The following is a 23,553-nucleotide window of genomic DNA, read 5'->3' as shown; positions in this document are numbered from 1 at the left end:
ACCTTGGTCCTGCTTTGTCTACTCTTTTGGCTTAAGAATCATCTACCTCAGTCATACACAGAATAACTCACAGACTCACCAAATCGTTCTTAAGTATATCTGTACTTAAGTTCTGTGCAGTTGGCCTACTCTTAAGGTATTCTACTTACCTAGGCTCAGTAAACATCACCTAAGCTGCAGAGTTGATGGTTTCAGGACTCCGCCTCTCTCTAGGGTGACTATTTGGACATCTCTTTACAATAGATGACTCTGAGGCCCCGGCATATTAGTAATTTGACCAGCTAGTGAAGGGCATCAGAGCCAGGACTGTGAGCTCCAAATCTAAACCAAGTATACTTTCCCTTTATGAATGTCCTTCAACATTTTGCTGATTGTGGGCAAGTTATATTGCGCTAAAAGCACACAGAGGTGACAGTAAAGCTGAAACTAGTGTGGTGGACAAGTTGTAGGTTCTACAGTCACTCTAATTAGGAAAGACAAATATTTGTATGCACATATGCATACATATAGTAACCTAAACTAAATATGTATTTAATGTACTTTACATATCCATTAAAAAGATACATTCACAGGTTTCTGTGTCTTATAAAGACAATCATACCTTAAAGTGACGAGAAGTTCTACTGTAATCTGAGTGCTCAGGGCTTCTTGAGAAGAAGAGCGCTGAGTCTGACTGATGTCAAAACCAGATGGCCGCGTAAGTGTCCCTGAGGAAAGCATGCTGAGCCGGGGTGAGAGAAGCAGAAGTGCTGGCCCAGGGATGCTTGTGGCACAGTCTGGGGACAGAGGGTTCAGTAAGGCTGCATTGTGGACCTGGCAGGGCAAAACAGAGGGAGGCAACATCAGAGATGTGAATGGATCCAGTTCTCACTGACCTTGGAGTTATTCCGGTGGCAGTGAGAAATGATCCGAGGATTTGTTTTTAATTGTTTTATTATTCATATGTGCATACAAGGCTTGGGTCATTTCTCCCCCCTGCCCCCACCCCTCCCTTACCACCCACTCCGCCCCCTCCCTCTCCCCCCTACCCCCTCAATACCCCGCAGAAACTATTTTGCCCTTATCTCTAATTTTGTTGAAGAGAGAGTATAAGCAATAATAGGAAGGAACAAGGGTTTTTGCTGGTTGAGATAAGGATAGCTATACCGGGCATTGACTCACATTGATTTCCTGTGCGTGGGTGTTACCTTCTAGGTTAATTCTTTTTGATCTTTTTCTCTAGTTCCTGGTCCCCTTTTCCTATTGGCCTCAGTTGCTTTTAAGGTATCTGCTTTAGTTTCTCTGCATTAAGGGCAACAAATGCTAGCTAGTTTTTTAGGTGTCTTACCTATCCTCACCCCTCCCTTGTGTGCTCTCGCTTTTATCATGTGCTCAAAGTCCAATCCCCTTGTTGTGTTTGCCCTTGATCTAATGTCCACATATGAGGGAGAACATACGATTTTTGGTCTTTTGGGCCAGGCTAACCTCGCTCAGAATGATGTTCTCCAATTCCATCCATTTACCAGCGAATGGTAACATTTCGTTCTTCTTCATGGCTGCATAAAATTCCATTGTGTATAGATACCACATTTTCTGAATCCATTCGTCAGTGGTGGGGCATCTTGGCTGTTTCCATAACTTGGCTATTGTGAATAGTGCCGCAATAAACATGGGTGTGCAGGTGCCTCTGGAGTAAACTCTGTCACAGTCTTTTGGGTATATCCCCAAGAGTGGTATTGCTGTGATCCGAGGATTTTAAGCAGCAGAGTAATAGAAGTGATCCATGCTTGTAAAAGAGCACTCTCGTTGCTTGGTGGAGCTTCAACAGCCACCAAGAGATGAGTGAAGGCCTGTTATAGTCCTAAGGCAGGTGACAGGGTTTTGATTTGGAGCTAGAATAAAAGGGACTTAATGATAAAACTTTGGTGTAGTCAACAAGGAGATGGTGCTATTGAATATAATGTGGGAGAAAGGTGTGGAGGGCAAGAATCAGTAATTCTCTGGGGGCCTAGAAGGATTAAGAGGCCTTTGGAAATCCACGGAGAGGCTTTTTAAATGCTCATTAAATTCAAAAGTCTGAAATATTTAGGAAAATCTAACCTCAAAAAATGTAAAGTGTTGGAACCCAGCACTGTGGAATATCTGTATCATCAAAACAGGTGAGATGTGAAAATTTCAGGAGGAAAACCCTGACAATAGACTTATAGAGAAAGGCTGGGAGAAGAGAATTATGGAATGGAACAAGAGGGGCATCTCAAAAACACAGTGAAAAAAATCAACATTTAATGTAACTTCCCAATCCCCTAACACATCCCTCATATCACATAATCCAGTGGCAATTGCATATTAAAATATTTTACATGATGTATTGAATTATATCCATCCATTCAACTATTCTAGAAAGTTATCAATAGTTCTTTTACAGTTAACTCTGGAAAATGTTTAATTTTATAGAAAGAGGTTTTACTTTGTTAAGTGCAAGTTACAAGTACCAAAAATTAGAAGCCATGTCTTTCAAGATCAAATTTACAATGGAATAGACTTTTTTATCCATTAGGCGAAAAGAGATCAAAAGAACCCTTTCCCAAACATGTTCTCTTCCTTCTGTTTTCTGTAGAACTGTTTGAAATGGCAGCTCACTGTGATGTACATGGATAAAATCACTATGCCTCTTTACTCTAACAGTATTCATTTTCAAGTATGTCTGGCCCAGCAAAGGGGGCTGGGGTGTAGAAAGCAGAGAGGCCTTTTCAGTTCTTGAAGTTGGCTGGCTGTGATTTGCTTGATTTTAACAAATTGTCTCAATAAGGAAGCTGTTCAGCCAATGTGAGCTGTTCATCAATGATAAAAAGTGTAATAGGTAAAAATAAAAAGGGGACATCCATTATATCAAGAAAGAAAGAGGGACAAGTACCAACCAAGTGCTCCCCACTACTAAACTTCTAATGAAATAAAATTTGAGTGGCTCTGATTTGAATGAAGATTCTCACCTCTGAGCAAGGAATTTCCATAGACAAGTATTTGGGCTGAATAGTATAGCTTTCTTCTCTCTAATCTTTTCAATCAGTACCCACTGTTCTGTAAGAAATTTTGTTAGATGAAGTTTAAAAATTCATTATTAGTGACAACACAGAATGTTATGTAGAAAAAACCCTCAATTATGTGTGTGACTATTTCCGTTTTGTTTTTTTGACATGGCATGTGAAATTGATTCCTATTTTTAGGTCTGGAGAAAATGTTGTGTTTGGCTGTTATTTACCAAAAACACATGTGAGCTTTAGTGTGTGCACACATGCTAGAAGTTTGTTTTGCTGTTATGATTCACTGTCTGGCTGATATATACCATAATTGTCCCTATGTGTACACATATCATGAGCTTTTGTAATCAAAGACAACACTATTGATGCATAACATCTAAGTTGGGGTGTGATCAAGGGAATTTTTTCACAATCCTTGCCTGCTGGATAAATATTCTGGACTTTGAAGTCTGGACTGGCCACTTAAAGTGTGTGACCTCCAAAATTCTGCATATTTTTCCATCTCCTGGCAACATCGCGTCTTTATACTTTGGCCACTACCTTCCCATCCAGAAAAAGGTCTGCTGCTGTTTTAGAGTTTAAAAAAACAAATGGCAATGTTGTCTCAAATTGAAGATCCAGAATTACTGAAGGTCTCTTCCCTGTGTTCTATTTAGATGGTAACAATACTCCATACCAGTATGACAATGAGAGAGAACCTCTCTTTTCAGGTGAGGGAGCATGCATCTTTAGTTATAAAAACAGCACTCCAGGAATTCTGTGGCTATAATGTCATTTTCATTAAACTTTATTTACAGTTTAGCAAAATTTAGTAAAGACAACTTGGAGATGGAGCTGAGAATGTGGTGGAAGGGGACTGGAAACAAGCTAAGGCGAAATGTCAGTAGGGTGAATACTTCTGGAACTGCAGGAACCTCAGGTTCTTACAAAACCTGACACCCAGCTACTCCAGTAGCCTCTGTGGGTTTCTCCTGTAGTCACAGAATAACCAGGCACTCAGCTGAGTTTCCCAGGGATGCTTCAGAGATGTTCCCAATCCACAGTGGTCTAGTTTTACTACTCTTCCACTTTATCTGTCCAGGCCCTCTCCCAAGTTCAGGCAACTTGCAGTTCATTTAAATGTCATGTTCAATAGTGTTGGGCTATAATTTACAGCACTTCACACTGTCAGCATTGATATCAAGGGACCCCTTCTTTTATGGCAGGGTCTTTCTATCTCAGCACTGTGAATGTATTGAGCTGGACCATTCTTGGTTGTGGGACTGTGCATTATAGGATACTGAACAGCATCTCCACCCTCTGCCCATTAAATGCCAGCAAACCACCCACCTTCCCTGTCACAGTAATCAACAATGGTTGTAGAAACTGCTAAAAATGTCTCCTGGGGAGTAAAATCACTCCCAGTTGAGGACCACTGAGTTACGCAAAGGAAACTAAAACATTTTTGAAAGTCTGATAGGCCAGATGTGTACTAGATTTTTATGCAATCCTGACAATTATCCTTTGATGTCTGACCCTCTATTTGTAGATTAGAAATCTAAGGGATGACAAGAAAAAGCATTTTGTTGGTGTTTTTTGGTTTTGCTATTTTCTTATTTTCTAATACTAAACAATGAAAATAAATTATAATCAGAAAATTTATTTTGTACTTAGAAAAACCCCAAAATATTATATCAATATATTTATTATGTAAAAAGGCTATGTATTTTCAATATTCATTCCTTAAATTATGGTTATCTAAGTTGAAAATTAATTATAGGCATCTGGGTTGAAAATTTGCCAGAAATATAAAAAGCCAAAATTACTATTGAATGTGGAATTATTTACCTAAATTAAAGTTTCTTTCCTTTATATCTATTCTCTTAACACTGAAAAGTAACCAAATTATCTTGAATTTCTTCTTTCTTTTGGTTCCTGGTATGATAAGCTATCTCTCATCTAAAAATCCATCACTTCCTGCCCTGCACCTACCTCAAATCTTGCCTTTCATGTCTTCACTCAATAGCCTGTTTCTCAGTGGTGTGTGCACTTCTTCCTTAATTTCTTCCCTTCAGTTTTTCTCTTCATGCTTTTCCTAAAGACCTCAATAAAATATCTTTCAATCTCATTGGAAGATAATCCTAATTAACATGTGAAAAGAATAATACACATGTAACCAAAAGATAATGCTATTCAGTATTAGGGAGTTTATATGGGCTTGGGAAGGCACTGAAATCCCCATATGCTTCCTTCAGGATTTCCATCCTCACCCTTATCTTGACATCTCAGTTATTTTCTGCTTTCATCTAAAATCACTATTCATTTAACATTTTTCTATAGTAAATTTATTTGAGTGGCATTATAAACTAAAGTAGGTTAGGCTTAGAAAGCTAGAAATTGTATGTGTCAGCATCAGAAGAGAAAAAAACTGTTCCAAATTTAAAACCGGTTTCTAAGTATAATTTTTACAAAATTTCAAAATATTTCTCCTGAAAAATATAGAATGAATATGTACCAAATGGTTTTCTTTTAATTCATTGAGGGAAACAGTGGAATGATAAAGCTAGTTTAAAAAATTATGGGTGAGACGTGGTATTTAGAATCACTGACAGAATGCTGGGGTGAGACTGTTGAATTGAACCTGGGGAAAACTCTCTAAGACAACGAAGCCATAATTTAGGGGCTACTTGTACAAAGTGTTCTTTTGCATTCCTACTAAGTAAATGCATTTCTCCTGAACAAATTCATTTCAATTTCTATCATTTTCTACAGGTTAATACCTACTTGCAGAGAGATATAAAATATTCTAACACTTAAACAAAGGTTTTTAATTTTCTAGAAAATTAGATCATCCTTTGTTGCCTCTCAGATGCTGAGGAAAAAATTTTTGAGGTTGAAAAACTAATACAAACTCATCATAGAAAGTTTGAGAGATATTAAACTTTTAAAAAGAAATCTCTCAAACCATTACCCAGCAACCCATAACCACTGTTAATATGGTTCATACGTTTTCTTATAAGTTTGTTCTCAATATTTTTAACAGTGGGATCCTTATTGTGTAAAAAAAAAGAAAAAACCTTGGTAGTACACATTTTTTTCCCTCATACTCACACCTACTTGTTATACAAGTATATAAGAAAAATGTCCCATAAACATTTTAATGGCTAGGTAACTATCTGGTACTTTTTATGTTATGATTCTTTTAACAGTTTCCCTATTTTTTTACATTTATCTTTAATTATTTTAGAATACAAAGAAGCATAGAGAATAATATAATGAGCAATAGGGTAGATATGTCCTACTTTAAGAATGAAAATAGACTCTCTTCCATTCAGATATATTTCTCTTCAGATATAACCATCATCCTGGATTTGTTTTTTATCATTTTCAAATTTATCTCTGTATTTTTAACCACCTACATAAAGTATAGCCTTTTTGCACATATTCAAATGTTATACAAATCTTATTATAGGTTGTTTTTTTTTTGAAAAAAAATTCTAAAAGGTTAGGTGTATAGCTTGGTGTCCAGCATTTGCATAGGGCTGTACAAGGCCCTGAGTTCAGTCTCTGACACTGAAAAACAAGAGTTCTGTTTAAGGTGTATAACATGACTTCATATTCGTATATAGATGAATGAGACAAAACTGGGCCTTGTCTTACACCATACACAAAAATCAACTCAAAATGGATCCAAGACCTAAACATGAAATCTGAAACCATAAAACTAGAAGAAAACAGAAGGAAAAAAAGGCATTAGCACACTGTAGCCCATAAAAAAAAAAAAGGAAAAGTTCCTTGATACTGGCCTTGACAATGATGTCAATAATAAACAAGTGGGATTATAGCAAACTAAAAAGCTTCACACAGCAAAGGAAACAATCATCAAAATGAAAAGATGGCCTAGCAAAAATATTTGTAGATCACATATGTGATAAAGGTTTAATATCCAAAATACATAAACTCTGTAGGAAAAAAAGACAACCTAATTAAAAAATAGGCAAAGGACTTGAATAGACACTTCTCCAAAGAAGTCATAAAAATGGCCAACAGGTGTGTGAAAAAGTGCTCATCAAACCAATCATCAGAGCACTGAAAGTCAAAACCATGAGATAACTACTTCACACTTGTTAGGATGGCTCTTGACAAAAAGACCAAGTGTTGGGAGGGTGTGCAAAAAAAGGGAACTCGGTTCACATAGGTACGTAAGGTATCTGAAAGTTCTGGGGGTAGATTTATTTATTTAGGTAACTTGTAAACCAAACTTTGCCTATTTGCCAATTTTTTAAATTATAATTCTCAATGTTGCTATGAACATTTTGTACATGTGCCTCTTTGTGTTCTTCTGCGAGGGTATCTTGGGGTATATTCATTCATGGCCTTATCTCTAAAGGGATTGGTTCCAAAATCCACAGATACACAAGTTCCTTGTATAAAATGACATAACATTTGCCTATACCTATCATGTCCTCTAATATGCTTCAAGTCATCTGTAGATTACCCATAATGCTTAATACAATGCAAATGGTTTTATACATATTGTATGCGGAATGATGACAAGGAAGAAAAGTTTATACATGTTCAATATTTTAAAATATCTTTAAGATATTTTCAAGCTGCAGCTGGTTGATAGGCAGAAGTCACAGATAGGGAGAGCAGACTGCTGAGGAGTGGGGTTGCAGAGGCCAGAATCCACGGACATCCACAGCTTCACCACATCCTGCCAAGTCTCTACCAGGGCTGTACCAAACAGTCCTCCCATCAATGGTGTATGGAAGTCTGGCTGATGCTCATCAGGGGCTGGTTAATTGTCTGTGAAGAGTCACGTGGGAAATACTGAAGGCTTCATGAACTTCATGAAGAGAGGTATCTCTCACAACTGTTCAATTCTGCTGGTATAGTACAAAAGCAGCCACAGAGAATATGTGAATTTAAAAAAAGGGGGTGGCTGTGTTGCCATAAACCTTTATTTAATTAAGAATATAAACTTGAATTTCCCATTTTTTTGGCAGTACTGAGTTTTGACTCAGGGCCTATGCTTGGTAGGCAGGTGCTCTACCACTTGAACTACACCCCTCAGCCCTTTTTGCTTTAGGTATTTTTCATACAAGTTCCCATAGTTTTGCCCCATCCTCCTGTTTATGCCTCTTGCACAGCTGGGATGAAAGGTCCACACCACCACGGCATCTCATTTGTTGAGACGTGAGCTCACTAACTTTTGCCAAGACTATCCTCGAACTACAATTCTCCTGATGTCCAGCAAGTAACCGGGATTACAAGCATGAGCCACAGTGCCTGGCTTTGAATTTCATGATTTTCCCTTGTCACAGAATACTAATCTGCTTTTGGTATTTTGCCCATTAAAAAGTGTAAAACACATTCTTAGCTTGCAGGCGATGCAAAACAGGTTACTGGCTAGATTTGGCCGATCAATTGTAGCTTGCCAAGTCCTTCACCAAGCTCTGGTGTCTTCAGGTGTCTTGACTGTTTCCACTGTGATGAATGTGAAATGCTAAATTGTGATTTTTGGTTTGGATTTCTCAATTAGTAGTGAAGTCCCATCCTATTTACTGGCCATTTGGGTTTTCTCTTTTGTGACTTATCTACTGATTTTTTTTTCCCCTCTCCTTCACTCTTTTAGACTGTGGATCTTTTATTGATTGATTTTTCAGAGTTCTTTCTGTTTTCTGTATAGTAACCTTTTGTTTTATGCTCTGCAAACATGTTCTCCAAGTATTGTGGCTACATTTTCACTTTTTAAAAGTGTTTCGTCTTTTTTTTTTTAGTCAAAAAAGTGCCTTTTGATGAAAAGAACATTTAAATAAAATAAATATACTCAAGTGATACTTACTTGATTATAAAAATAACTGTATTTGCCATACACACTAAGAACTTGAAAGGCAACAAATGAGAAAGAGATCACTTTCTTGTTTGTGAAAAAGAAAATATTTCTTCATCCAGTGGGCGCAGGAGAATGTTTTCACTTTTATTGCAGACTTTTTCAGGACAGTAGTTCAATGCTAAGTTTATCCGGTTGTGCAATCCATTGTTCTGCACTGCAGACAGTATCTTCAAGCTGTGTTGTGGCCAGTGCTGCCTGAAGGCATTCATCTGATATTAATGAAGTGTTACTCTGCTCCGACAAGTTTGCACGTGGCCTTGATCCAAGCCAGCTGACGTCATTCAAAGTAGGAAAAGACCCGCCCACTTGCATTTGCTAATTGATGCCTTGCCTAAGTAGTTCTGGAACACAGAGAGCTGTTGTAATCTGAAGAACTTTAGAAAGTCATAAAGTCATACTGACTAAGACTACACACCCCAAGCCAGCAAGGACAGGGAAGGGGATTGACACGCTGCTCTGCAGAGCAAGGCTTGGCCACCCTCAGTTGGTGCCCAGCTCTTGCTCCTGTAGGTTTTCCTGCTGGAGTGCAATGTCCCCTTGGAACCGGTCTGCCATGCTTGACAGACGCTTCATGTCTCCTCAGACTAAATGCATTATTCCTGGGGTAAGCAGACGGGGAGGCAGGGAGGCTAGGTGCATGGTATGGTTTACAGAAAACGGGACTGCACTGAATGGTTAACGAACTCAAGGGAAAATTATGCTAGTGGCTTTACTTTTTTAAAGGTTTTCTTGTATTGCCAGAAATGTCATTCACAGTGTTCACTTAAATGCTGAGATGGTTTAAGCAAGTAAAAATGTAACTCTGGTTTTAAACTGTATCTTACTGAGCTCCAGTTAGGAGCAGAGAGAGGCTCTGAGGCTTGGTGGGAAGGGAGGTGCTTTTCCCTGGTGCAGGGAGGCACTTGTTGCCTTCCTTGTCATTTTAACAGGCTGGTCACAGAACTTTTTGCTGGGTCTTTTCCTGAGCTCTTTCTGTGTAATTCAGGATCATTTGACTTCCTGTGTTGCTCCAGATTAAGATTTTATTGGTGTTTGTCATTTAATAAAGTCCAGACATGAGAGTCTAACGATAAAAATACTTACCACAGACCTTTCACTGCATAAGGACTGTTTTCTGGGTCTTTCAATTCCATTTAGAACTTTTACAAAAATGATCATATCCTTATTAATGACATAATTAAAATATTTTGGGTACATAGTTTTATGATAATCATCAAATTATTACCAAGCTTCAATTTCAACATCTGCTGAATTAGGAATAATACCTGTTTCAAGAGATTTTTTTTTTTAAACAGTCATCTTGGTGATACTGTTATTATTCTAGGGAAAGCATTACAAAAACAAATTCTAAACCCTAAAATTAAATTAGAACTTGTAAATATAAATACCGTGATATTACAAATATCTGTCTTAATGGGACACAAAAAATATTTTTAAATCAATTAAATACAGCTTTCTACAAATTCTTTCCAAATTACATAGTTGTTCCAACCTGGACTGTATACTTAGTTTAATAGAGAAAAAAATACTTGCTAAGAAAAAACTGTAGGTTATCATTTGTTCTGTATTACATCATTTAAAAATATTAACACAATAAATTCTCTGTGATTTCATGACCTTTCACTAGATTTCGTTTTAAGTTTTCTAGTGATATATAATGTTCTATGTTTGTATTGGCATCTGTTAAAATTTGTATATCTTCAGGCTGGGCAAGTAGCTCAGTAGAAGAGCTCCTGACTACTTTGCTCAGGCCTAGGTTCAGTCTCCTGCACTGTAAAAATAATGTATTTTTTTGTAGACCACAGCTATATTCCTTTAGACTCTGAGATGGCTGGCAATTCATCCACTAATCACAAAGAATTTCTGGGCATTAGAGACCTCATGTAAGTTTCTGAACTTTTCAAAATCTACTGATGTTTATTTTAGAAATTATTCAATGCCTATTCAGTTGTCCCTGTTTTGAGGGATACTTTGAATAATCATTATTAGTAAACTTGCCTGCTTTTAAAAATATTATCAGACATAAAATAACTGCTTTATTTTTTCCTGCAGAAGAACTTGCTTATGAATTAAGAAACCATAGTCCAAAACCCAAATTGCCAAATAGTCAAATTGCCAAGCACATTCCATGGGTCACTTTGAATGGTTTCAGCATTGAAACTGGGCACAGTAATGTGACAGTTACTTAACAGTGATGTCAGTCTACGTGATTCTAAAATAAATAGATTATCCCAGTTGAATTCAGTCCTGTTTTGAAGCATTACAGGGAATCTGCACATGGAAGTTTATTCTTTTAAACTATTTCTTTCCCAAAACTGGATTTTTGTATTTCCTATGACCTGGCTACTACTCATTTTAGGCTTTTGGTTTTTCTGTTTTGTTTTGTTTATTTATGAGATGGAGTCTTACTCTATTGCCCAGTCTGATCACAAGCTTATGTCACTTGTCACTGTGCCCAGGTCTCTTCTCATTTTAACACCTGTGTTTGAACAGGACTTTTATAAGTCCTGTACATAGATTTTTTTTCTTTGAACAGTTAAAATAATTCTTTAAAAGAATTTCCTTCTATGAACATTTAACACTTTCAACCCAGTCTTCTCTAATAATGACAGGAATTTTTCTGTCAAGATTAGACAATAAAATAAATAGAATTTTAATATAGCTATATTTATATTTGTTTATTTGCATCTGAGTATGTACCATGACTCCATAATGCAGTTTTTTGAATGCTGAATAAAGTGTGTAGTCTTTATTTCTCTTCTAATTTCAGTTTTATATCATGTATATTTTCTAAAGTTGTTCCAAACCCATGGAGATACATGGAGGCACACTTAGAAACACTTCATTTAATTTTCAGCTTCCATTAAAATGAAATTAACAAATGAATGCAATGTGGTAGAGATAATTACTCTTTCAGTACCAAAGGCATATACATATATATATGTATATAGTATACATTGACTTATATTATGTACTATATATACTTATATGTGAGTGTTAGTCTACCTATATTAAGCAAACTTGTTATCTTCTTATGGATTCTGGTACTGTTGCATCATAAGTTTTTTGAATAAGATGTCTTTAATGACTACAATTGTGTGCCATTCTTCTCAGACCAAAATTGTCACTTTCTCTATCTCTTTTCACCCTTTTCTCCGTATAAATGATCTCTCAGATTTGTGCAGGGTTCTTATTTATTTAGCATGTTAACCACAATTTATTTTTTTTCTGACTATAGTTAAGAACATGTGTTTGTAATATCTCTGTGATTTGGAAAGTATTGTATTCTTTGAGCCTCGCTTTAAATAAGGTAAAATTCAGAATAATAATATGTATGTTTCAAGAGAAATTAAAGATAAGTCAGAGTACATATGGACTATGATTATATATGGACTGCATGACATACCCCTATAGCTAGTAAGGGAATGAAGATGCCTACTAACCTTTCCTGTAATGGCTAAGAATAAAAGAATTAAGCTCTGAGATCCCAAGTTAGGATATTTATTCTAGGAAGCAAGCAGAAGTTATGAGTTGTTTCTTATTTGCGCATTGGAGGAGAAGGAAGAGAAATTAAATAGCACCCTTGTGCAGTGGGACTGCTAATTGCACAGCTGTAGACTTGTTGTCAGAAGGCTGGGAAGCGAAGGCCAGGGTAAACCCTTTAAGTATTTACCGTGTGTAAATATTTCAGGCCAGGTATATGTGACCGTTTTCTAGTTCCGGTCAATTCTCAATGATCCACCACTCAAATGGTAAAGAAGTAGATCCTCTGAATGAGAATAAGCCCAAGAGATGAAAAAGATGAAGAAAGTTAAATATTCTAAGAGGCTGAGTAAAAATTCTTCTTTCTCCTTACTTTTATATTGCTAAAACAGTTTAAACAAAAACCAGGAAGTTAATATGTCACTGTATTCCCATATAGTATGGTCTAAGGTGACAGGTTTCTGCATCATTTTCCAAATATAATTTCTATTTATTTATTATTATTTTATTTTTTGGTGGTACTAGGGTTAGAACTCAGGGCCTTGTGCTTGCTAGGCAGGTGTTCTACCATTTGAGTGATAACCCCCATTCATATAATTTGTATTTAAATGCAAGTAAAATGTTAGCAAGGCCTGGGGTCTAATATACGTACACAAGGATACTGGCTTCATCACACGGAAGATGCTAGCTCATTGATGTACCTTGCCCCACAAGGCAGTTGTGGATATGATTGTTCTGTGCAATCCTGACAGAGATTTGCAAAGTTGTTTTTATTACTAAAATTGATGAGTTTGAAAGAGAGCTTTACCCTTCAAAAAATTAGTTTAAAGCTATTACTATTAAAAATAGAAGAGAGATGAAAGGAAATGTGTGGATGTTGGGACCTGTCACCATCTCAGTATTCTTGGTCAAATATTTCTATGCCAGCATGCTACATCCCAGGCCTTTCCTACAGGCATGTGTTTTATGTCTGCAATTGTGGTACAAATACTATGATGGGTTCTTCCTTTTCCTTAAGGGTTATTCTGAGATTGTTGTTTAATCACAGCATAATATAACATTGTGTGGATTTGCCATTATTTTTCAAATAAAACATCATTTACTTTTGGGCTTTCAGATTGATTCTATAATTTCATTTTCATAGCTAAACCTGTAATAACTGTTGTGAGCATGTAGTTTATGGCTTTGCTGGATAATTTTTTGAGATAAACTCCCAGATGTGGAATTATTTGCACAATGAGGAGGCTCGAGTGTTTTTATTATCTCTGACTATGCCTTTGATATCTCTTTTAGAAATGGTTGTACAGTAAGTCGATATGGGCAACATTTTAATATAATAGTTGGATGCAGTGGTGTGTGTTTATGTAAACCCAGCTACTGGGGAGTCTGAAGCAGGAGGACTCTGAATTTGAGGCCAGCCTAGGCAACATAGTGAGAGCCTTTTTCAAACAAAACAAACAAACCCACATTATAATATACTAGTTTTATTATAATATACCCAACATTCAGTAGATATTAATAATCGCTTCAAATGTAAATAGTTATACAGCATTGCTTTGATTTCTGACTTGTGACTCACCAGTGAAGATGTATATTTACTGAGTTTTGTATATTTTATGTATATCTGTATCAATTATTTTATTGGGCTTCCTGTATTTGGATTGAAATGTGGCTTGTATTTCAGAAATATTAAGAGTAGCTTTTTACAAAATAAGCTATGAGATGGTCTATCCCCTCTCCAGCCCTAGCTATCAAAATATTTCCTTTCCTATAACTGAATCTTACATTTAGATTGTAACACCCTGCTGGTGTCACTAAAGGTATTTTGAGAAACTAGAGTAGTAGTGTAAAAACAGTAGACTAGAGACAAGGTTAAGCTTCAGTTTCAGAATGCTTTCAATAAGCATTAGACTGTATTCAGATATTTAACATATTCATAGAAGAGAGCTAATAACTGTTGTACAAAGTAAGAAAAAGACAATATCTGAGTCAGGCTGCAACTGATATGAAAAGTGAATTCTGTCTCACCTTTAGCTGCATGGATTTTTCATTGTCAAGGCCAGTATAAGCTATAAATCACCAAGTTTGTAGTGACTCGGGGCTGCTAGGGCCTGGAAGGGACCCTCTGCCCTTTTGGCTCCCATAGGCTCCCCATCCAGAGGTCATTCAGGGACCCATCCCTTTTGCCTTAGGGTTGGAAAAGTGGAATTTTCTATACTATTTCTTGGTATGGGACCAGCTGTCATTTTTATCTTGATGTAAATTACATCATTTGCTAACCCTACCAGTTGTAATCACCTGCCTGTAAATCTTGGCCCAATTTCATAGCTTTGTTACCTGTTGGTGGCATTTTAAGCATCAGAAAAGAAAATACGTGTCACATTAGGTCCTCTGAGATGCTCACCTGTGCTATCAATGCAAAATAAATGCACCAAAGTCAGAAAGGTCTGCCCCATGAATACCAGTGTTCTCTCCACAAAGTCTATTTTGAACCATTCCTATGCCTCCTAATCCTCTTTATACCGACTTGCGGATAGAAAGCGGCTTTGATTTGCTGACGTGATAGAATGATTATCTCACTGCACTTAAAGGAGAAGAACACGATTTTCTTCTTCATTCCAGCGCTGCTTTCTTAGTTTTGGAGCAAGTTGGCTAACACCTCTAGGCTTATTTTCTCACCTATAAAATGAAGGTAAAATACATATATTTATAACTTTTGTAAATGTCACAATGTACCTACAGTACAGCAATAAGATAGTAAAGCAAAAAGACTGTCTTTAGATGTTGGGACAGTGAAAAAAAATTAAAAATCATAAAAATAAATTTAAAAAATAAAATATGTATCATAATTAAGTCATAAACCAGTGATTTTTGGCATATATAGGCATATATATGAGTTTATGTGTGTGTACACACACAGATAGATAGATAAATAGATAATAAATGATCGATAGATCTTTCCACTGCTCTGTTTGGAGGTTGTAAATTTCCATAGAGGTACCACAGTACTTGCAAAGTGCCTCAGAAAGGTAGGTGTCATTTAGCCTTTTCTTTGAGGCCCTAGCAATTGCTTGAAGAATGCATGTTCAATAAAATCGCATCTTGTTTTTAACAACACAGGTATTTCTTCAACATGAAACCTGAGGAGCCTGAGAAACTTTCCTTTTGGGTCCTGGATTATGACCATTTTTGTGACTTGGTGTAATAAGGATAAATATTCAAGAAAAACACTTGGAAGGCATATTTCAAGGCTAAGTTCCACATCCGGAGGTTTTGAGCATCAAGTACAGCTCAGCTTGCAGGTTTCTACAGTGGGTTGTGAATAATTAATGCTAATTGGGTGTTTTGGTATTTATTAAAAAGGCTTCTGTATACACTCAAATATAGCAATATTGAAAAAGTGACATGTGAATGTTTATAAACAAAAATATGGAGAGAATTCTCAAGTTAAAAAAAAAAATCAGATGAACTAGGTGCCGGTGGCCCACACCTATAACCCTGGCTACTCAGATGGCAGAGATAATGGTTCCTAAGACAGCCCTGGCCAAATAGTTTAGGAGATTCCACACAAAAAAGGGGCTGGAGGAGTGGCTCAACTGGTAGAGTGCATGCCTAGCAAACATAAGGCCCTGAATTCAAAGACCAGTGCTACAAACAAACAAAAAAAGCAGATGAAAATTTGAAGTCGTAATGCAGTTTGATTTAATGTGTTTACCAATGTAATATGTAAACGTACTAGAGAATAGATTTTCTAACTTCTTCTTTTAAATGTGTTTTGCTCTATGGATAGGGAGGGAAAAACCAATACAGTTAAGTAGGCTAAGTTTGAGTTCCATTAAAGTGAGTATTTTTAAGAGATCTCAAAGAGTAGGTTTCTTTGCATTTTATATGATGGGTAAGAATTCACAGGACTTTGCAGAGCATGAGACCTTCCACTTAACCACTTCTTTTTTCCCTTTTTGCCCATTCTGACATCTGAACACAGGACCTTGTGCTTGCAAGGCAAGCATTCTGCCACTTGAGCTGTACTTCTATCCCTTTTTGCTTTAGGTTATTTTTCAGATCGGTCTCACGTTTTTTCCCTGGGGCTGGTCTGGACTATAATCCACTTACCTACTCCTCCTACATATTGGGATCATAGGCGCTCACTGTCAGCTCTCTACCGCACTCAACTTATTTGTTGAGATGCAGTCTCATGTACTTTTTTCCCTGGTTGGCTTTGAACCAGATCCTCCAGATCTCTGCCTCCTGAGACTGTGCCTGGACTCTGAGTAACTTTTGAGGGATATGATGCTATACCAGGAAAGTTAAATTGGCAGAGATGTGGAAAGTAGTTTGTTTTGACTGAGCTTTAGATTAATAAAACTTTCACGTTAATAAGAAAAGGTATGTAAATAACCATGGATCCCTACTACTGATGCAATAAGTGCTTTGGGGGTTGAGAAAATGTATGTTGGTTTAATTTCTGAAGCTAATAAGAATGCGTGAATTCTCTATAACTAGTTTTCATTCTAGCAGCATAAACCTAGCATTGAAAATGTCATTAAAGCCATTTGGTGGCACCTGCCTGTAATCTTAGCACTCAAGTGGTAGGGACAGGAGGACCTGGAGTTTGTATCCTGAGCTACCTAGCCAGATCCAGTTTCAAAAACAAAAAAGCAAAACCGAAAGCAAAATGTCACTAAAATTGAAGAAAGTATGCTAAATGAGCACAGCACATAAGGAAAATTTTTGTATTATTCCATTTACCTGTGAATGTGCTAAACACCTTAAAATGGCTAACATGCTTAATTATGCATTATGAATATTGTTCCACAATTTAAAAATGCTGTTTAAAAAAAATCTATATTGAGCCGGTATGATACTTGGGACCAAATGCTTTATATGTGATGAATCAACATAGCAACCCAGTGAGGTAGACACACCACCATCGCTGTTTTACACATGAAGAATCTACACACAGCCAGGTTTGTCACTAGTCTAGGGTCACACAGGTATCAGTACCAAAGGAGGATTTGGAAGCTGGAAAGCAGCCTCAGAGATGCACAGGGCACACGTAGACTTGGCTGTTCCTTGTTGTGGTGGCTTTTGTCTCTGATAATTGAACCCTTTTATTGCTATTGCAGCTAGCCTTCGTTCACGAACAAGGATGTGGGTTTCCTGGATCTTTGAGTTCCTTGGTGACCTTGAACCCTGAGAGTGCTGTAGCAAAAGATGTGACCATCTACTACTCTTTCCATAATCAACTGGGCGTGGCAGGCCTTCAAACAGCAAAACCCATGCCCAGTGGTTTCTTTGATTCTCAGGCAAAGTTAATGAAAATCTCCAATACCAAATTCATCTCAAAATTAACTCATTCTTTTAAAATCATTTGTAAGTCAGATACTGGTGGCTCATGTCCGTAATGCTAGCTACTTGGGAGGCTGAGATCAGAATCGAAGTTTGAGGTCAATCAGGGCAAAATACTTCAAGAGACTCCCATATCCAAAATAACCAGAACAGAATAGACTCAAGATTTGGCTCAAAAGTTAGAGTACCTGCTTTGCAAATAAGAAGCGCTGAGTTCAAACCCCTTTCTCACCAAAAAAGAAAAGAAAATTGTACTCCTCCCCCAAAGAAGCCATTTTCATTAAATTAGTGCTCCATATCTGGAATGATCAATTAGAAATTTAAAAATGAGCTACTTTTTGCTTATCATTACGTCCCAGCCATTTTTCAGAAAAGCAAAAACCTAAAATAATTGACACAGAGAATGCACATGAAGGTTAACATATTTTCATAAAGATTGCATGTATGCCATTTTTAAACCTTTGTTTCTTGCTGAAATATATGTTCATAAGCAGATTTCTCATCAGGTTCTACTGGGGTTTACTTTAATTTTTGTATTTGTGTTTTGCAATTATAGATTTAGGACTAAGTATATTCTGCTTCCTACTACTCTAATGGGTCACAGGTTGGAGAACAATCCTGTGATAAAATACCAGTCATGAAACAGGAAAGAGAGAAGGTGTTGAGGAATTGGACTGAGCCAAGATCTTTGCTGCCTCTACTATGTCTTGATGTTTGTCCAGTACTCTATGTTCCCCCACTCTTTTTTAATTGGATAAGATGATGAATTTAAACAATTAAAAACTACTTGTCATACCCAGAAATTTCAAACAATTTTTCAAAATTTCCTTGGGAACACATTATCCTGTTGTTACCATGTTTGACCTTTTTCATTGTCCTATGGACAACCGGGTGGCCTGCACAAGCAGAGAGAAATAATTTGCAACCCAGTATATTTGCATATTTTCCTCTCTGCAACAGAGGAAACAAGATTAATTCAGCTCAACACAATCAACTAAATCCAGTTCCTAATTACAGAATTAGGAAAAATTTACAACATAATTTAAGATACCATAGTCATATTTCTTTCAATGTTGCAAAGTCCCTTTTAAGATATGAATTTCTGAGATGCTTTTTCCTGATTAATTCATCATTCAACAAGCGGCATGGCCAATGATAGGATGGTTATGATATTGGGAAATGCAAATACAGACCTAGCAGATTTCAGATCCTTTCCCCTCTGTATATTTTTTCAAGGCCAGTTCAAAGTCTTCTAAAAAAGATATTTGACCTGCTTGTAGGGTTCCAAATGGCAATATTTTTATATATCTACATTTGTGTATTCACCACAGTGCTCCAGGGAACAGGGTACATTGACTGTATTCACTAAAAGAGAATCCAGCCTAAACATCAGCCTCATTGTATTTTTATTCTTACCTTGATGAAAGATAATGCCACTTTATTTGATGTTCATCTTATGTTTCAGATTGCTCAGGTTGAGGTGACTTCACATCATTTTCCACATGAAGCAGGAAAAGCATGGCATCTGGTCTTGTTCACTGTTACAACACCAGGGAACGTAATTGCTTTATCTTACAAGGCTATGAAGATAGCACATGTCACCACTGTGCAAATGCTCTTAGGTCATGGAATTTGGTCAGTGACTAATGTTATCATGGAAGGACACTAAGATACAGAACAGTGGGACTGATAAATTAGAACAGAAAAGAGTAGCCAGTAATAATGAGGGAATGATAAGCAAGCACATGACTTAAGAGCATTCCAGGAATTCTATTTACAACAACTCTTCTTTGTTTTGTTTTGCTCCATGCTCATGGCTTTGGAAGTTTTTAACTAGACTCCTCCTTTTTCAAAAGTGTGTACTTAACTGTTCTGTGAATGGCAGGAACTAACATACATGAATTGTTGCAATGTTTGTGCGTAATACTGAAAGGAAACATTGCTCCATAGCTTTTCACACTGTATGACTATTGAAGGGAGAATGCTAACATTAATATTAATATTTGCTAGTTATATTGCACTTCCTTGTCTCCTAAGCAAATGAAGGATTATATACCTTAGTATCAATAAAAGCTATGAACAGAATATGAGGATATATTTTGAATCCATCAAATATACTACATCATTGTAGTTATTGCAAATTATAGGATTTTTTTAATAAGGTCATTCTTCTTAATGAAATGTTGTATGTTGCCTGGTAGCAGGAAAATGTGACCCTTGTAGTGAAAAGGTAATGAAAAATGGAAATCTTCTTACAAGCATTTTGGTAGAAAAATATGGTTCCTAAACAATAACATTTAATTCAAGATAAAGTTATGTTTTAAAATCAGAACTGGACTTTAAAATTTATTCTTTTATATGTAATCTAAATTCTTAGGGACTTGGAAAGGTCTTATTTGAGGATTTGAGTCTTCTCAATTGGTTTTACCTTGTTATGTTTATAACATAAACTAAGTATGTAAGCCTTTTTTTTGTTCACTTTTGACTGATCTGTGTTGATTGAGTATAGGATGCACATCAAAGTTAAATGAACCACAAAAACATCTAAAAGTAATTTGTGGAGAAAAGAAAGCAAATGCTTGGTAAGAGAATGTACTACTCCAGGAACTATTGACATTTCATATTCACTGAAATCTAGTTTGAGAATGGGAATTTATATTTCTAGCTTAGCTCTTAAAACTTTCCTTAAACTGCTCAATGGCAGTTAAGAGCTTCTTGTTAATCTTACTTATCCTAAAATGTCTGGCCTATTAACGCTGACAAAAGTCAACATCTATTTCTTTTTTTTTTTTGTGGTACTGGGGCTTAAAGTCAGGGCCTTCACCTTAAGCCACTCTGCCAGCCCTATTTTTAATGAATGTTTTTTTAAGATAGGGTCTTGTGGAACTATTTGCCCAGGCTAGCTTAAAACTGCGATCCTCCAGATTTGTGCCTCCAGAGTAGCTAGGATTACAGGCGTGAGCCACTAGTGCCCAGCAACAGCAGATCCCTTTTTGTTTGGTTGGTTGGTTTTTGGCGGCACTGGGATTTGAACTCAGGGCCTCCTGCTTGCTAGGCAGGCATGCTTACCACTTGAGCCACTCCACCAGCCCCAACATGTCTTTTTTTACCCAAAATTATGATAAAATATTATGAACAAAGTTTTATTTCTAGTATGAGCAATTATCCTTTGTAGGCATGAGTCAAGCCTTTATTCTGGTTAAAATTAAAATATTAACCAGAATATAAGATAAACTTGTTATAGGTTATATAGGTTATACTTGTTGGTACCAGCAAGTGTCTGGTACCTTGATGAGTACTTGATTAGTACAAAAATAGATTTTCAAAACACTAGAGTAGGGGGTTGGGGATGTAGCTCAGTGGTAGAGGACTTGACTAGCAAGATTCTGGGTTTGATTCCCAGTATTGACAAAAACACCCAGTAGGCTTTAATTAGCTGAGTGGCAGTCATCAAATCACCCATGATCTCTGAGGGTCAATTTCCTTAATTTTACATTGGAAATAATAATGATATGACCCTATGAAAATTTGAAAATAGTAATGCACAATATGATTAATGAGTACTTAATAATTTTACAAACATTTGTTAAGCATTATTGTGTCCTTAGCTTTAGTGGTCATGAAAATAGGTTCGTTATGTGCATAGTCTCCACGTGGACCGGCAGGGCTCAGTGCACTGAAATGCAACTCAAGCATGGAAACACATGGTTTTTCCTTCAGAAATCACTTCTGAAGTGAAGCTATTCCAGTGTGATGGGATGCTTAACATAGTACATAATTATTATTTTCAGACAGGGTCTCACTATGTAGTCCAGGCTGGCCTCAAACTTGCAATCCTCCCTGCCTCTGCCTCCTAAGTACTGAGATTACAGGTGTGTGTCACCATACCCAGCAAAGCTAACTATTCTTAAGTCATGTGTGTTTCTATTTGTAATTGTGCTGGCATGACAACAGTAGATATGATAAAGTGATCAGATGCCTTTCTATGTAGGAAGCATCAATGGCACAGCTGTGAATGTAGCTAAACATTGGTTTGTGACACAGGTGTGGATATTGGTGATAACACTGAACAATTCTTGATGTAAATATCCAAAGTTCATTTTCCATAGATTTACATAGTAGTTTCATTCCTAGAAAATAGTAGACAAAAAACACTGTGGTTCTGGACAGAATAGAGTTAACCAGGTTCTGGTAATTTTATAAGTTTACTTTCTATGTCATGATTTTCAGCAGGACATTGAAGGTCATGAAATTTGCACCCCAAATTTACAATTACATAGGATTATATACAGTTCAGGATATTCATATATCTAGCCCCTGTCCACGAGGAGCCTGTACTGTTCCCAATTTCCTCAACCAGAAATGCTGCAATAGATTTCTGGAACACCCTCTTGTGATCCTGCCATTATAGACGATAAGCTCCATTGAGGGCAAGAACCATGTTCACCTTATCTAGCAAATTATCTGTACTGTAGCAGTGCATAGCACTTATTTAAGGAATGAATGAATGAATGGAAATAGGGAAATATATTCATCCAGTCAATTAATAAATATTTACAGAGCAACTTCTATCTGCAAGATACTGTTGGAATACAACAGTTAATGTTATAAACTCCAGCTCTGAAGAGTTTTCTCTTTCTATATATGAAGCTATTTTGTGATTGCAGTATGACACCTGGATTTGCTATAAAATGTGACTGTAATTATGGTTTTGACAGTTTTCTTTAATTCAGAATGTAATATCCAGTTGAATTGATAGATTATGATGGAGAAAGTTGGCTAGGGAATAAAAATAAGTAGAAGTGAGGATGGTGACAAAGAGGTGTGAATTGTACTTCAGAAACAAACAATATAATAAAAATGGAAGCCTGAAAATAACTTGGCTATTTATAGATTCCTTATGTCTGTCCACACAGAATCACAGACCAAAACATTTAAATCCATTTTTGTTGTTGTTATTTTCCTATACATGACAATATTAGAAATGCCTTAAGTGACTTTTTTTTTCTACTGTGCATACTAGACTCCTGGGAGATGGTGGCTTTAATTTATACCCTAAATAAACTGAAAAGTAGTTGCACAAATGATCACGACTGAAAAGGAACATTAGTAACCATTGAAATGCTGACTGCCATTCCCTTTTTTGTTAACTCCCAAATTATTTAGGGATCTATCTTGCAGGCAAAACTTTAAAATAGGCAATGCCCTGTAGACGCCAATCCCCTCCAACCCAAAAGCTAGATTGGATTTCAAATGATGTTTGGAGTTTATAAGTGACATTCTTCTTAAACAGGCATGTGGATTGGCCACAATTCTTGAATTTTAATTATTATTCTCTGAATTTTTCTGAGGGTTTTTTACTTTTATGTCTTCTATTGTTATGAATCCTAAGTTGTAATAGTACTGATGAGTCCTGAGTTGTGAAATTAAGTCTTCAGAGATAGAGAAGTCCAAACCTTTCAGTGTGAAATCTAAGGCATAAATATAAGAAGGAGATCTCACATTGGGGGTAACAACAGGCAGCCTCATGAAGAGGTCCAATGTGATGCAGAGCAGGCTCTCAGGAAAGATGTATTGTGTTAAAAGAATAGGGGTAGGAGAATTGAAATTTCTTTGACCCCAGTGATTCAGAAATCTCAGAAATCTGTTATTTTATCTGTTGTATAGAGGAGAAAACTCTTTTTTTAAAAACCTAACATTTACTGTGTGCATCTAACAACACAGAGTCCTGTGAAGTAGATCTATGATTATTTCTGTTTTACAGATAAGGAAAGGAAACTGAGGCACAGAACTTTGAGTGGCAGCTTTGTTTCTAGCACAAAGCTG

General features: G+C 36.6%; 1 protein-coding gene across 11 annotated transcripts in view; it reads left to right on the top strand.

Moving 5' to 3' along the window:
- Window positions 1-23,553, top strand: part of Cacnb2 (calcium voltage-gated channel auxiliary subunit beta 2) — a 345,042-nt gene that overhangs the window by 169,749 nt on the left and 151,740 nt on the right. The window contains exon 1 of one of the 11 annotated variants that reach the window (XM_074056564.1): window positions 9,046-9,499. The exons of the other annotated variants lie outside the window; for them this stretch is intronic. Coding sequence (XP_073912665.1) covers window positions 9,425-9,499 — 75 coding nt within the window. The 5' untranslated portion in view covers window positions 9,046-9,424. Of the gene's footprint in view, window positions 1-9,045; window positions 9,500-23,553 lie in introns of those variants that run through there. 11 annotated transcript variants of the gene reach the window in all.

The sequence above is a fragment of the Castor canadensis genome, chromosome 15, assembly GCF_047511655.1.
Source record: "Castor canadensis chromosome 15, mCasCan1.hap1v2, whole genome shotgun sequence".
In the NCBI taxonomy this organism is placed as follows: domain Eukaryota; kingdom Metazoa; phylum Chordata; class Mammalia; order Rodentia; family Castoridae; genus Castor; species Castor canadensis.
The sequence above is the reverse complement of the archived record's forward strand: the minus strand, read 5'-3'. Positions and strand labels throughout refer to the sequence as shown.